Consider the following 16,131-nt stretch of genomic DNA (forward strand, 5'->3'; position numbering starts at 1 on the left):
GATGAACCCATCTCGATGTCCCATGCAACACAAAAGTCCCATGGTGACGTGGCTGGGCCTATTTCAGAGTTTTGGAAGTTGGCTGACCGTCGTGGCCCCGAGGTCAATAGGTTGTCAAATCTGGTAGCAAGCGAAGACGCGTGATTATCGCCTACCAACCGACCCTCATCTTGGCTGTTCTTAACTAGACAGCATCGAGACCGGAGGCATAATGGTTTCGGTTACGAGGAACATTTCTCGTGTCGATCTGGAACTGATATTGCCATGACCATATCCCAATAGAAAATGTATGGCGTCCTACCTTCCATTCTTCAAACTTGAAACCACTCTAGTTGTGGCCTTTCGCACTATATTGTTAGTCTGCGTACCTCGAACCTGGTTGAGTCTCGTGAGCTAGCTCCGAGCATCTGAGGCACTAAAAGTTCCAACACTTGGGAGCAATGAGCACCTTCGGAATATGAGTAACAGAGATAGGAAGCTGATGTAAGTCACGATGTTAGTTCCTCGGACGGACAGAATAAGCAAGCCAAAATGAAGAAACGCTGCATGACGATCTACAGAGTGAAACCTGCTGTTTTGCTTGTTTTGTAGGGCCCCCGTGCGAATGGCCTTGTATTACTGAAAGTTTATATGTATTAGAGTTCACAGGCTGGTGAAGTCTTGAAGACAGAGGATCCGCTATCGAGTTAAACGAGGAGAGCTAAGAGACATCGGGCTACTCCTTTGTAGCATTGTTGCTCACGGAAATAGCATCACAGGTTCTAGACTCGAGGTCCAAATCTCATAGACGAAACCTACTGGTACGGATACTTGTAGGGCATCACGGTGGATTCTCCATAAGCAGCAGAAGTCACTGGCTCACAGCTGATGAACCGAGGACAAGCACGGCTGTGGCTGAAGTCGCTTTCGACTACGTCTAAATGTTAGATAGATCAGCTGCCTGGTTCCGAGCGTCTCAGCGTCAACGCACCGTTACGGGGAAGGGATACCTTCGAATTGCATTGTGACCCAGGTTGGAAATAGATAGCTGTCAGTAGGCCAATCAGAGAGTCCAGACAACCTTATGGCGTAAGTCTGCGGCCTTCGCCAGGTGATAAGCGTTGTCATATCACATTACAACGGTGTCGCGGTGCCTAGAAACCTTGCTCATGCCCCGCAAATTTGAAGCCTCTTGACTCAGGCTGTGTCTAGTTACTTGCAGGCTCATAGCAGGATGCAATTTGCGCACGACTCAAATCATGCTGCTTCACTCGCTGTGAGAGGTGGTAGACTACTCGGTAGTTTCGCTCTCCAAGCCAATTCCAGTTGCAAGCATGACCCTTCCCTCCCCTCCGAAGTAGAAATCAAGAAAATCCTCAGCAGTCTAACAGCGGGATGTATACTAAGCTTCGGTCTCAGTTAGAGAGGTAGGAGAGGTACATGGTGTGTTAAGTAGGCAGATCAGTGGGGGAAGCTCAGTACAAGTCAACGACTGTATTTTACGTCAAGCCGATGGAGGCGACTTCAAACATGGACGGCCCTCGACACATGGACGTTTGCAACTAGCCAGGAGGCATCCAGCTTCAGGAGTCGAACTATGTGGAAGTAGTCCGTGGGATCTCGCTTGGATGACATGCGTGGAAAGGCCTTTTTGATATTTTAGGTGGTTGCTGAGAGCCTGAGACGGAATACCGAGTACTCTGTACGGAATAGCCTGCACGCGCAACAGCCACCAGGACTCGGCTCTTTAGACCAGTGGAAAGATTCCTCGAGTGTTCAGCAAGCCACTGAAGACCTTAAGTACTAGTAGCTTGCGGGCGCGTACCAAGTGGGAGACAAACTAGGAGGCCCCTGGGCCCCTTGGCCTGAGTAATAAGAGGCCCGAGTCCGAGGCTCCCATGACTTGGCTCATGGGCGTCATTGCTCAACTGTATGCCACATTGGGGAGTCAGTTGCGCGGTACTGTGCCCAAGAGTCCCGGTGGCCTCGGAACAAGAAGCTAGCACACTTGGGTAGTCTTAATATTGTACGCCTTGCTGGATTGCATCTAGTCGGGGCGTCGGAAGCGATAACCGAGATAATGCAAGAGAAATCTTAATGCTCCATCCATTGTTGCCAACCCTTGAGACCTACCAACACTATCCCCCAATGCCCCCGTTGTACGGGTACCTCGTACCATTCTTTTGCAAGCTGCAACGCCGGTTTCACGGCACCTACGTCAATGTTTTGCTTAATGAGGTTGCTGTTGCTGCTGCTGCTAAAGGATGTTGGTCCAATCTGCACCTCCGAGGTACCAATGACTCGGAGTCGTACCGATCAATGCCATCGAAAATACGACGCACCATTCTGACTCCAATGAATGCCCATGCGATACGTACTGATTCCCCAAAGTGTTTACGAATCTCTCGTGAGGTTGCACTCAGGATTTCGGCTTCTCCTATCAAGTCTACGGTGGTACGGAGTGGGGTCGTGAGACGTCAGATAGGTTGTGAGCATGCATCAGATCTTCTTTGTTCGGTGCATAGTGAGCCAGAGGTGTTTGCTCTTTTCTATGTTGTGCAAGATATATACCTAGTATATATAGGGCATTCTACCGAAGCACCTCTTTGGCACACCGAATCAATTGCTTGTGATCAAGGACGACGTTGGGCATCTATCTGTATTTTTTGGTTCAAGGGGACTAGCCCAAGGCACACCCGGGAGCGTTCGTTGGCCAGCTAACTATCTGTTGGTTGCTGGTTAGGTTGCTACTCAGTGATGATCCTCGCCCTCTATTCTCCTCGTGCATTAGATAGCGGTAGGGGCATTCAACCAGTCGGTAAAGACAAACAACATTAAACTTCAGTGTGTTTGTGATGGAGTACATGATACATCAAGTATCAACAAGTCATTCGCTTTGCGATGTGCGAAAAGTTGGAAATACCTGATTATAAGCCCCTTAGTCATCCGCGTCTCACCCAAGCGCATAGCCCCCATGGTCGACAGATGCATTCGTCAGTGTGCTCCGCACAGGTCTGGTCGCTGGGCATGCCGATCGCCCAGAATCAACAATGCTGGATCGTCGTCAACAAAGCCGCTAGGCTCATACGTTAGGAGTTTACCTTTCAAGGTGGAACAGTGACGAATTGCCCAAGAATCCTCGAGCTTCGCCTTGAAATGTTCTCGACCAAGGAGCACTCGTTTCGAGTCCGCTTCTCCTATGATATTATCCACACCCACCGGGAATCTACTAGTACTTCATAGGTAACACTTGAGGCTAACCACCACTCGCTATAATTCCTTTCACTCACTACTCCATATGTGTCAATCTGACATGTCGAGGTGAGCTAGTGATGCAATCCAGGTAGCCTTCCAATGCAAAGGGATTGCAAACAATGCCAAGTCGGTGTGATGAAATGGAGCCTTTTCACGGTCAGGGCATCCGTGCTTTGGAGTTAGCACACGCCTGGCACGAGCGGCAACAGGACGACTCCATAGTAACATCTATCCCCCGATCGCTTGCCCATTCCCCGTCGACACCGACCCCGTGGCCGTGGCCCTGGACCTGGACCGCGTCAGGGAATTAGGGGATCTGCAAGCTCGACAAAACCTTAAAAACCTCCGAGCCTGATTGCTGACTCTTGGAAACCCTTTACGAGGTGGCCATGGTGGGCGCATGGACCTGAGCCAGGCAGTTAGAACATCAATACGAGGTGTTCCGTAAACCGTGCTCGCATCTCCCCCTCAGGCATGCTGACAGCCTTAGGCCCCTTGGGGTCTTCACAAAAGTTAGGTTGTGAGTATCCGTTTCCGGCTGCGTTCAAGGTTTTCCCTGCCCTTACGGAATCCTGAGGAGTTGAAATCCGTACCGTGACTCGTGGGTCCTTTGACACTGGATCACTCGGTTCAGCCACCGCCCTCGGACAGAGCAGCTCCTACGCTGGCCGCTCAAGAGGGAGTTCAGTTAAGGACTCAGGAGCTGCCTTTCACACATTTAAGCTTCGACTTGCCCAGTGCCCTTGTTCGAATGGGTGTTGACGATCTCCACGGCTAATCGAAAGCATCCCCAAGCAGCACCGTGCAATCCCTGGCCTGTGAATCTCTGGTAGTGTTCACGGCTTCTCAAATGCCGTACCCGCGAGTACTTCGTACCACTCACTGGCGCTTTTTGCAGCCTTTTCTCACCCTTCGTACGCTGCTTCATGAAGGCACTGCACTTTAGCTTTCTGGGTATGTCGTTGAGGCGTTTGTTTACAGGCCTTGACGGCAGACTCGTTCCGGTCTCAACCACCGTCTTCAAGGTTCTCGTTGCCAAATCTGCTCCACTCTTCACAGATAGTCCTCACAGAGTCGTAGTGGACTTGCCAGCAGGTTGGTACTGCTCCTGCCAGTTTGGGTGACTTCGTTAAACTCCGCGAATCAACCATACATTTGCCCGCACTACAACAACCTTTTGGGTCCCTCGACAGAGTACGCTCCAGACTTCAGCCTTCAAGATAAGGCTCGTCAATTCCTTAACCCGTCGCATGCCGTTACGTCCAAGCGCAACCATGACCAGACGCTTCCCAGCTTCAAACTCAGAGAACGGAGTCGGCCCTAAGCCATCCACCATACCCAAAGCACTCGACCTGCCTAACTACAAGGTGCGAGGTCGATGGATTCAAACCCCAGTTTTCTACCGCCCTGGGTGGTCTCCAAGTCCTTCAACCAGTGGAGTCGGTCACTTTGAAGAAACTCACTTACGCAGTTACGACTCACAGGTGCAGAGATTCGTACTGGCCTAGTCGCAGGTCCAGAGCAAACTGAAATACGAATGCCAAAACCGCCCCAGAACACTCCACACCTGGTAGGTTGATACTTGGGAGTGTCGGCCAGTACCTGCAGTAAGGTGCTTTCAATCCAACAGGGCAGAATGGATCAGGCGATAGATTGGCACCTGCACTTCCAACGGACTACTATAGTATCCGTACATACCTCGTAGTACAACCCACTCCAACTGGCCATAACCTGGGTCTGAAGTTGAAACCCTCTTGTTGAAGTTTGTGATCTGTGACCTCGCATGTCCCATCCCGAATTTCGGTGATCATTGTCGATCTAACTACTCGTAGACTCGTAGTTTCCCTCTCATTAGACCCTTTCCTTTTCGTCCATACCTATTACCTATCCGTATGGCCTTTGGCATCCACTTGTTCCCTGTTCCCTGTCTTGCCAGCCACTGTGATCATCACGCCACAACTCGCCTTCTCTTCCAGTTCTTTATTATCCTGTGCCCTGGTCTGTGGCACCCACCCCTGGTCCTCGATTGCGCCAGTTCCAATTCTTCCTAGTTAGCATCGGGGCCGCTTGCCAAGTAGTAGCCCTGGTTCCTACCTCTGAAAGACTTCTCCAAATCTCTTAGTCTTGCATGATTGAGTAAAGGCTACTTCATATATACCCTGGATACAACTTCCAAAGTTCACGGTAATAGTCTGTCGAGGACGAATGCTCGGACTACCATGACTACCGCTGTGCACTTAGTTCTTCCAGTTTCATCTTCTACTTCCAACCACTTATCACTGTCCGCGGCTTTTGATGAACCATCTCAGAAGGTGATGCAATCGTACAATCGAGTCTCCGCGTCTGAGTCTACACTTACCGTGCTCAAGCCATTGGGTTCCCACATAACACAGGGTGAATCGTATCAAGATACACTCTTGAGACCCATATCGTCATTGCCATCGACACGGTCCTCACAGCCACGTCAAACCTTGCCGCCACCTTCCAAGCTGGACCATCACCAACACTTCCTGTCTCAGGATCATAGACAAATAAGCCCAACTGGGACACAGCAACCGCCCCTCGCGGGGCTTGCAAGGTATGAAACAGACCATTGACCTACTTTGGGCCCACTAACAAATTTAGACCTACATACGGATATTCGAGAGCCGCTGCTGTTATCAGTGAACCTTCTGAAAATTCGTTATATTCAGTGGAAGGCAATAAAGAGTCGACATCCGATGCATCAACTGCTGTTGGAACACCCAACAATTTCTCCATGGAGCAGCCAACACAGATCCAAACGTTCGGTTTGACTACCAGCAGGTGTCGTCTGCATATCAGACAACAACCAAGAGCAGCAAGAGCAGGCCCTGATGGAAAGGACCGAAGGTATTGTTCGTCATAATGTCTCATTGCTTTCTCTCTAACCTGTCTCAGAGCGATCGACCCTCCTCCCATTTTGCAACTACACATCCAAGACTTTGACCCAGATTCGAAACAAGACGTGGCCGAGTTGTCGAGCCCGTTCTGGGTCGTACATTGTAAATTAGTGGCAGCACAAACGCCTGACAGAGATGTTTCCACCATGTCTCAAACTACTGAGGATGGACGAAAGGAAGTGCAACGTTTACTTCTCGGCACGACTGTCGCAAGCCCAACCAACACAGCTGATGATCCTGATCCGCCTACACTGGTCCCTCATCCTCGGTCAGAAGCAGCTATGACCGCTCCACCAAGTCCAACATCAAGGTTCTTGCCAGTATCGTCTTCACGTCCTCCAGACCAGCCACGACCTCTGGACCAAATCCCAGGGACGTTCTTCATTTTCGCCGATGTCTCAGTACGCAAAGCTGGGGAATATCGACTCCAGTTTGTTCTTATGAAAATGGACACCGTGCACCTGGCCCAAGGTGCTGTCATCCCTGCCATAGATACGGTCACAACAGATGTTTTTAGAGTTGTCAACGCCAAAGACTTTGATCAAGTCCAGCCAAGTACTAATTTGGTGAAGGGTTTACTCGACCGTGGTGCGGGTTTTCCGTTGAAGTTGAAAAAAGGTCTACGAGAAGGACAAAGACGCAGGAGACAGACTTCCGGTGGCGTCTCGGAGGACGAGTCTGATGACGCGGATCAGACCTGATAAACCGGATTTGTGGAGTTTGCTTGCAGATTTGATTCACACGATTGTGAACAAAGCATTCAAATGGTAATGGAGGATTACGACCAGTGCCTTAAAAACAGTCAAAGGAAACATTTGCAGCATCTGGATATGCGACAGCAAGCTTCTACAATCATCCTCTGGTCACATTAGAAATAGTCATGGTACAAATGGTTATTTGATCTGGCCTGCAACCACGAGCGATTCCAAGCTTCCCGGCCAGAGGGCTTTGCTAATGGCTCGAGGTCTCTCATTCTTTCCTGGAACCGCTCGCCCGGGGGGCCAAATAATGGAGAACTCATTCGACCAAGGCTTCACCCAGTTTGAACAATGTATGTCAGCCCCCAACTGTGGGTACCTGTATATCATTCCCGAATTTCCAAGGATCCATCCGCAAGGCTTAGCGACGGGGATGTTCGAGAATGTTACAGGTGAATATATGGGTCTAACGAGATGATTTAGCAAACTTTGCATTGGCACATCAACGTTTCAACCGGTCGGGATTTTCCACCTTACGAAATGAACCAAACTCAACCAAAAAAAGAAAAACAAATTCTCACTCTCGTTCAAGGCCTAGAGCATTTTTCGACGAACTCTAGACATTCTTTCAATTGGTGCGCGGGATCTCATAAGATTTGACCGACTGCAGGCAGAGAATTCAGAGGCTGCAGCGTTGTGATGTCCCATGGTTTCCCTGGTCCGAGAAAGTATTCGAAAGGCTAAATTTGGACACGCCATGTTTTGGAAGTACTGTTCCGTCCAACATGGTACGTGCGGGTCTCACAATGTCGGCGGCGGCGGAACCGTGCATCAAGACGCCCAGCGCGAAGAGCGCCAGCAGTTTACACGATCCATCTACCCATAATACTAGTAATATATAATAATGGCGTGGAATGATGATGGATTTCAGCAGTTTTTGAGGCTCTGGGAAACAAGTATGCTGTAATGTTTGTAAATCTGGGGCTAAGGCTGGCGATTGAGGCCTAGACCTTCTAAATGTGGCGGTTCGCCAGGCCTGGACTCATATAATCCAAGCCATGAAATCTCCAAGATCTCAAGAATGTTATACATAATGTCGACGTGTACTTTCACCAAAAACCGTCCCCCCGTGAAAAAAGAGGCTTTTCAACTCGAAAGTCTAGATGATGTGCCGTGATCTCGGGATGAAATTATTTGGCATACACCATCAGACTCGCATATGCCGAGCGTTGCACAAACATTTGTAAAGTGGGGGAGGGCAGACGAGAGTTTCATATCTACTTAGGTACCGATCGATCCTACAAATTTTGCGGATATTCTATTCGCCGTGGAGGCCCAACAAGTCGGCACTTGGGGAAGACCTTGTCCCACGAACATATGTGGTCCAGAATCACACGGCTCGAACGATCTCCAAGGCCGCGCAAGTTTACTCCGGTTGGCTTGTAAACTAGGCAAGGACTTGGAAATGGCATTCGGCATCATTTGCCCAAGAATCCTCCAGAGGACGACGGGGATCAGGCCCTGGAATCGCGTTCAAACGCCTTGGCATCCGCGCCTTGAATGTCGTCAAGCATTTTTCCTTCTGATGAGCTGGCTTCTGGAATCTCGGCTGCCGACCTTCTCCTACTCGGCAGCCAGGGATATACGGATACCAGTCCGCATCTTGGATGTACCGATTAAGTGAGTTAGGCAGTGTGGCACAGCCCCGGCCCCAGGGAGTTGAAACGAGCCTTGGAGTCCTTTGACAAGGGTTTCGACAAGAAATACGACAACAACATTTGTGAGCAAGGAACACAGCAAGCTTTTCTGGAACCTGATTTTCGGTCGGTACAGTAGGTATGAGGTAGGCTTGCTCGCGTCAACTACTACTAGCGATATTACGGAGTACTCCGGACATGATACAGGGTTCATCGTCAGTGTCGAAGTGGTGGACTAACTGCAACGTCGTACGGATACCCCAACCACGGGTCTTTTCTCCCCACTTATCGCCCAATGGCACAACCTTGCTCAGCTATCATCCTCGAGTACCGCTGTTCGGGGTCCCCTTGTATTACGGATTGTTGCTTCTGCTTCTGCTTCTTCGAGGTTCGTATTGACGAAGCTTGGGAGTATGGCTCCAAGCCCGTCTGCCAGATTCTCGAGTCTGGAGGAATCCCCCAAAAATGGGCCAGGTATTTATTGAGGCGTGAGTAGACGTCTTAAGAGTGCAAAGGAGAAACATACGTGACATATGATACGGACTGAAGCAGTACGCAAATTTCTCTGCATGCGAGTTTTGGTCTAGGAGATATTTTACACGGTACGCAAGATATGGTTAGATCAGGGTTATGCTGTTCGTTTCTGCCCTGCCATGGCTTCGCGATATGAGGAGATGGGGAAGAGAGATACTCTGGCTCGCTCCCTGAGAATCGGGTGTTAGCTAGGGAGACGATCTAGTCATGAGTCCTTTTTTAAGAGGTCTTATCGTGTGAACTCATGTCTAAGAGACACGCGATTGTAGAAATTGGAATCTTCTCGAAATGTCGAACGGTAGCCTTGTCAAAACGAAATACATCCACCAAGTTCTTGAGGAGTCTCATTCTGTAAGTTCTGACGTTGTCAATCATGTCATTAAGGTAGTTAACACGAGCTACTGTAAATCTGAGGTGTCTTTGCGAATGCAGTTCAACAGTCACCTGTGATTTGGATATAGCATTACAGAGACACACCCTCCGGCTACAATGTTTAGTCAATGACGAACATTTGTGACGAGGAAGCGGATTTGATCAAGGATGTACTATAAATGTATCAACAGTTCTCCTCTACTAGATGCGCAGGTAAGGCCGGAATCTAGTTCAATGCCTACGAAACTCAGTTCTTCTACGTGGAATTCTCAATCGCAATTCCCGAGTATCGCACGTCTTTGTGACTTCTTGTGACGACAGAAACGTCCCTGTTGGGATATCGGATCGTGGGTCCTAAACTTTGCATTATTCGTGCACTTCGCTCTCGGCCATAATTAACATGATAAATCCTGATTTGCAGGGTGTCTGTAGCCTTGTGTCTGCGCTAGAGGAAATGGATAATTGCTCCGTCCATTCATCCATGCTGTGTTCAGACCCGAGGAGAGTAAAGTTTCAATCACAAGTGACTTCGCTGTGTGACGTGGATTTAATGAATTGACCGCGGAAACAAGTCCACTAGTGTTGGTCGCATGGATCAACAACTCGATCTTTCGAGGCCGATTACACGTCTAAAAAACCAACCAAGACACGTCCACCGGGTAATGAAGCCTTTTTGGCCATACCTACCTAGTTGACCTTTTGGAATTAGGGAAGACATGATATATTTGGAGAAACAAGAGACTGATTCACGTAACTGCTGCAAGTGATCAACATGCTCGGATACTGCAGTACAGTCTCGAGCATTGGTCCAGGTCCAGGCCACGTTGATCAGCAGCTTCCCACAGCTCCAGCACAGTCTCCAGTTCTGAATGGAACGATTATCCACGATGTGGCTTTTCTTTCTCGATAACTTTGAGACCGCAACCTATAGGATATGCCATGATTTAGCTGACATCGACGATCGCAGACAGATATATGCATACGACGTCAAGGTTCGAACTTTATCATTTGGGGTATGAAGGTGGTTAATTATCAGTAACAACCGGTAGGGAAATTGTAGACTTGGTTTGTCCTCCTGCCCACAAGGATTAGTGGAGGTGACCTCAAATCCAGGTATTGTGAGCTTCCCCAGTTTGAGTTCACGAATGAGTATATGGACGCCGAGCCCAAAATTGTTAGAAATGAGATGCGAAGTACCTTCAACGATCATCGTCAAGACTTAGACCAAGAGGGTCCTCTCAAACCTTTTTCGTGGAAAAAGAAGTCCAAAATGGAGTGATAGGCAAAGCCTTGCCGATGTCAAATCCCTCACCAAATATCTATCCTCGATCAATGACAGATGAGCAGGTGCCCAGGTGAGCTCGAATGGACGATCGGTTGGTGCCGTTTAACCCAAAACATCAGTTAAGCTTGCACGTACGAAGTACGAGTTACGATAATGGAGCTTCGCAACTTCGGTTGCCCTCTCGTGAACTGGCACGATCCAAAAGAAAATGACTCGAAGCGAGCGTGATTTACTTCGTATACATTTGTCCAAGACAATGCAGGAGGTGATTGGAAGTCAAATCGTAGGCTTTCTGCGGCATGAAGAAGTGTGAACCTTATTCTGTCGTACAGTATCCTTTACGGGCTTAGCCAAGGTTGCCGGAAGCTGTGACAGAACCTTCGTTGGCGGTTGAACCACTGAGTCAGTACCAGAAGAAAGAATTGACTTTTGCCAGCTTCCTTGAAGGGGCAGTACAGATCCACTAATCCGCACAGGCCCAAGGATGCTGAGTACAAGACGTGGAGAGCATGGCGAAGAACTTTAAGAGCGCCGATCCAGCGGCAGGGTTCCCAGTCAAAGTGATCACCGCGATCGAAATGACATTTGGCCATGTGCGATTTGGTCCAGAGATCATCGTCAACGTTCCATCGATGACTACTGGAATGCATTTACTATTCTAGTTTCACACTGGGTCAGCCTTCCTGTCGCGTGCACCCGTACCCGTACGGCTGTGCTACTGCCTATCGATTTCAGGGCACCATTCGACGTATGTGCGTCGTTGCTCGTGGGTTTTTGTAGTCAGGCAGATGCTTTTCGCGATCAAAGTAAACCGATTTCTGAACTCCACCATTACCATTATTCTTTCCGCTGCTTTGGCCCACTCATGCATGGGACGTGCTTCCCTTCCTGGGCCCTCCAGCTTTCACCGACAACAAGGCACACCCATTCTCGATATCCTACTTTGGGAAGTTGCCTTCACCAATGGTCTCGGACTCTCGGGGCAGTTGCATCTGCCCCTTCCACGCTGATCCTTCCTGACTGTTGGATGGCAGTCGGCATCAGTTGCCTCTGCTGTCATAGTCGCTGCAGGGATTGCTTTATCCGATGTGGCTGAAGCACCCCAGTATTTGTCTGGCAGTAGGTGTCCAAGATTCGCCAAGGTACGTATTTCAGTGCTGCAGTTTCTCCAACGCCACGCTTCTCAAAGCTACGTAATGGTTGTCTTCTAGAAGAATGGAACACTTGGACCAGTTGGACTTGAAATCATCCTCGGATCAAACATGTCCTGTGCTTAATTTGCACACTGCTGAGAACTTACCTTCTTTTAGCTTGGGATTACAATGTGTCACTGCAAGATGCGATCCATTCGGACAAGCAACGGTTGCTTGGACTGGAGGCGATGCCAAAATAGTCTCAATTTCAGCCCTGTTGTGGGCGTACGGATAATGGCAGGATGTTGGCAGATCGTTTAGTGAAGCTCAATACTGCCTGTTCGGTGGTTCACCGACATAAGGGCGAAAGTATAATGTGACCATTCGAGAGTTTCTTCATGCCGTATTCCGAAGCAATGAGCTCTTGACCAAAAGAAGCACTGGTTAGTGATCATCCCAGACCACCTCCGAGAGACATCAATATCTTCGCATACTTTTTCAAAATTCGGGCTGGTTTCTGCACGTTTGACTTTTGGCGCTGCGGAGAAGTTTGATTATGATGATGATTCATGTTAAGGTTGGAAGTTACATGAATCATGCTTGAGAGGGGTTCCTGCTCCCAAACTCCACTAGAAACTTAAAACAGAGGTGAAGACTTATGGATTTCGGATGGCCATGACATGTTGGGGTTTTGAGGGGATGATGGTCGCCATTGATGCACTGTGGACCTTCCAGCAGCCCTGTCTGCAAGGCACGTGCACGCTGGTGGTCGCTAGCCACCATAAAGAAAAGGTCTTGAGACTGGACACCGCGGGATAATTTTCTGTAGCAACGAGTTGTAAGAAGCTGACTTCAATATAATGCACTATGCCGATTATTAAGAATCCACTTCAGGCGGCTCTGAAGTTGGAGATTTGAGGAGAAATACCATTCACTTCAAGCGTCTTTCAGTCTCGAAACAGCAGGGCAAACCCATCTCGGATATCAAGTTAGATTTCGACGAAAAGAGCCTGAGAACTCCTGCATGAAGGTGAACTTGCTACTTCTATCACATTTTTTTTGAATTTCTTCTCTGAATCACCGTTCATATCTCCAGTCTCTTCGGCATATTTTTCTAGGCCTTCGCGTTGTTTTCTCGTGGCCAATTCTTTCTGATGCTCGCGTCGACGAGCCTCTTCTTCCTCTTTTGAGTTGTCTGTGCGATTTTAAGCGCGTCTAGGCCCCTAGTCGCATGGTCTGTCTATTTTTCATTTAAATTCGTGGTGTTTTCGCACATATGACCATTTGAAAACCTGAAGACGGAACATTACGCGGGAATAGGTGCGTAAACCTCGACAGGAACAAGGGTTGACATCGCCTGTAGAACAGCGGAAGCTCACTTCGCCTAGGTAGTATTTTTCCGGGTTGGCGGCAGAGTAGAAAACACGTGGTAATTCATCGGAGGCCTTGGTGGGCTTTGTGTTGAGCTGTCTCCTGGCGTTGCTGCTTGTATAGGGGTTCGGCATTGAGGAGGATTGTAGAAGTCATCTTCCATTCAGGATTATCCCAGTCATCAATGGTATCTTGCAGCCATTGTATTGATACTTCAGCATCTGGCGAGTGGCTTTCTCGCAATGCTGCCTGTCCTCGAACGAGATACGATGTTGCATCTTCTCTGAAGCCATTTTCCCGGAGGAGGACCGCGAGAAGGAGGTAGCGCTGTCTCGCCCTAATTGGGAAATGTCGCATGCCATATGCACTCAACTCAATCCACCAGAGACTCGTCTTGTCACTCGGCTTGCGCCATTTTCTAGATTCTGGGTGCCAACCTTCCTCTTTGAGGCGATGATCACCTAATCTAAAGCAAAAGTCTGGATCACCTTGCATTGCAGCCTGCGTCAGCAACTCAACCCATCTTGGGGAGCCAGGCTTAACCTCTTCGGTATTTCGAAGAAGAAGCTCGGCAGCTCGACTATCGTTCCAACCATCTCTGCCGGTGTTCAAAGCCTCCGCATAAGTTCGCTGAACTTCTGCTGCATCATCGCTGTCAGAAGGTAAGTGAGCATAGTATTGGTCTGCAGCTCTCTGAAGCAGAAACCAGGGCAACTCAAGTCGTTCTGAAGGGATGACCTGATCGATGGTATTAAAACTGGGTCTGGTCATGGTCGAAAGGTCGACCGCAAGCTGATATAGAGCTTTGGCAGCCGTAGATGACTGTGGCTTCCTTAGGGAGTGATCCAGGTATAGAGACATGGAGCGCCAATTCTCTCTAGCGATGGCAGTACGTCTAATGTAATCCAGAATATTGGGAGGCAGGTCGACAGGCTTAGACAGTGCATCTGGGTCTCCCATCTCGGCCACGCCACGAGTTCTGAGCTCGAGTTTTGCGAATTCTATGGCGGCATCCCCAATACCTAACTCGAAAGCCACTTTTAGAGACATACTTCCCAGTCTTAAGTATGTCACCTGATTAGTCCTGGACAGGTCGGTCATAGCAGCGACATAGAATAGTTTTCCAAGATTTGCAGGGTCGGTCAATATGGCAACTTCGCTGGCACTCATCTCAGCCAGATAATCCGCCTTCCATTTGGAACTGGCCCTCACCACCTGAGCGGCTTGTGCAGGAGGATAGCCAGCGGCAAGGAGCTCCGAGCGGTGCAAACGAAGTATGCGTTCAGCGACTCTGAACTTCACGATGCCCATATTGCTGAGCGTTGAAAGAATATCGCCATCGTCGGTAGAGTAGTCATGATGCGCAGATTCCTGTTTTTGAATTTTACGATAAACACCCTGGGTGCTGTTCTTAGCTTCCCATTTAGAGAGTCGTTGATTTAGTGGGGCTTTTGCGGGAAGACCTGGAGTGGATGAGAAAGGCCGAGAGCGAAAGGAAGTCGCATTCAGCGACGACGAGAGAGACAACACATTGCGCCTTAACTGGGCGCAATGTTTGAGAAGACGCATCAAGAGTGAGGCGACCACATGTTAATGCATTAGAGGCAGTCGGCGACCAAGTTTTGGCGACGAACAGTGGCAGATATATCAACGCACACACTTGTTGGGTCAGATGCACTGGACCTGAGTATCAGAAGTGAGGTTGGTATCAATGAAGTAATGTTCACACCCGACAAAAATCCAGAAGCTCAAGGTTGACACGTTGATAACACCAGATCACGTGATATATCGCTGTTTTACTACCTAGGTATTTGAGCATACTCGTAGTTGCTGCTTTGGCTAGCTTGCCAAGTCCGAGGATTAACTGCAATGCGGGACTTAAGAGTTGGATGTGCATGTCTCAACTGGATGTGACAACATCCTGAACCTTGACCCAACATTTGAATCTCAAGTGCCGGACTTTATTAATTCAGCAGAGGTGTCAAATGGCGAACGACATCCAAATACCCTGAACGAAGCCCGCCGTACACCTTCAGATTACCCTCTTCCAGCGCTGGTCAACAATTCACGAAACAAAGTCCGCTCTGTCATCTCCCTCCTCGAGCGGTCGCACTCATTCTCTTAGTATGCCAGCTCCAGGCGGCACGAAGCGTGTCAGAGGCGTCCAAGTGTATCGTCCTTTTGTCTACGGAACCGAAGCCCTACCGTTCGATCCCGAGAACCGCCCCAAAGACGCTCCAGCCGATCACACCCATCGGTGGAAGGTGTTCGTTCGTGGTGTTAATGGCGATGATATATCATACTGGCTGAAGAAGGTTCAATTCAAACTGCACGATACCTACGCTAGTAGTGTACGCATGCTTGATAAACCGCCGTTTGAGGTTGAAGAAACAGGCTGGGGAGAGTTCGAAATTGCCATCAAATTCTACTTTGCGACTGAAAGCAACGAAAAGCCACAACAAATTTGGCACGGCCTCAAACTTCACCCATATTTTGGAGATATCGAACAACAGAAGAAAGACCGCGCATTGATCTCTAGTGTATGCTACGAAGAAGTCTTGTTCAACGAACCCGTCGAGGCCTTTTATGATATCTTGACAGGCGGTGGCCGTGGGTCGAAGGCTAAAACCAAAGGTGCGAAAGCAGCCAAACCGCCGCCAACAGCCGAGATCCCCGCCAAAAGCGGTCCTGGCAACAAATTCAGCCGCGAGGAGGAAAGTAAAGAATTGGATCGACTAGGTGAAGCCGTCAAGCAAGTCAAGAAGCTACAGGAAGAGGAGAAAGCAAAGAATTTGACCCTAGAAAGCAGCCTCCAGGAACTGCAAGAGACTGAAGGGAAACCGATCAAGAAGAAATAAATTCGGGCCTATCGTGCGACAAGATGGT

At 49.1% G+C, this 16,131-nt stretch overlaps 3 protein-coding genes across 3 annotated transcripts; 2 read left to right on the forward strand and 1 right to left on the reverse strand.

Annotated features, from left to right (window-relative positions):
* Positions 1-5,453: 5,453 nt before the first annotated feature.
* On the forward strand, positions 5,454-6,856 carry LTR84_002384 (uncharacterized protein; the record flags this gene model as incomplete). Its single annotated transcript, XM_064845995.1, has 3 exons — positions 5,454-5,812; positions 5,860-6,105; positions 6,154-6,856. The coding sequence occupies 3 exons, from the start codon at positions 5,454-5,456 to the stop codon at positions 6,854-6,856; spliced, it is 1,308 nt and encodes a 435-aa protein (XP_064706220.1).
* Positions 6,857-13,308: 6,452 nt separating this feature from the next.
* On the reverse strand, positions 13,309-14,777 carry LTR84_002385 (uncharacterized protein; the record flags this gene model as incomplete). Its single annotated transcript, XM_064845996.1, has 2 exons — positions 13,309-14,708; positions 14,771-14,777. 2 exons carry the CDS (start codon positions 14,775-14,777, stop codon positions 13,309-13,311), a joined length of 1,407 nt encoding a protein of 468 aa, XP_064706221.1.
* A 594-nt stretch (positions 14,778-15,371) lies between these two features.
* LTR84_002386 (uncharacterized protein) lies at positions 15,372-16,103 on the forward strand (the record flags this gene model as incomplete). The annotated part of the gene is made up of 1 exon (XM_064845997.1): positions 15,372-16,103. One exon carries the CDS (start codon positions 15,372-15,374, stop codon positions 16,101-16,103), a length of 732 nt encoding a protein of 243 aa, XP_064706222.1.
* Positions 16,104-16,131: the final 28 nt, after the last annotated feature.

Source organism: Exophiala bonariae (genome assembly GCF_035927105.1).
Source record: "Exophiala bonariae strain CCFEE 5792 chromosome Unknown scaffold_13, whole genome shotgun sequence".
NCBI lineage: Eukaryota > Fungi > Ascomycota > Eurotiomycetes > Chaetothyriales > Herpotrichiellaceae > Exophiala > Exophiala bonariae.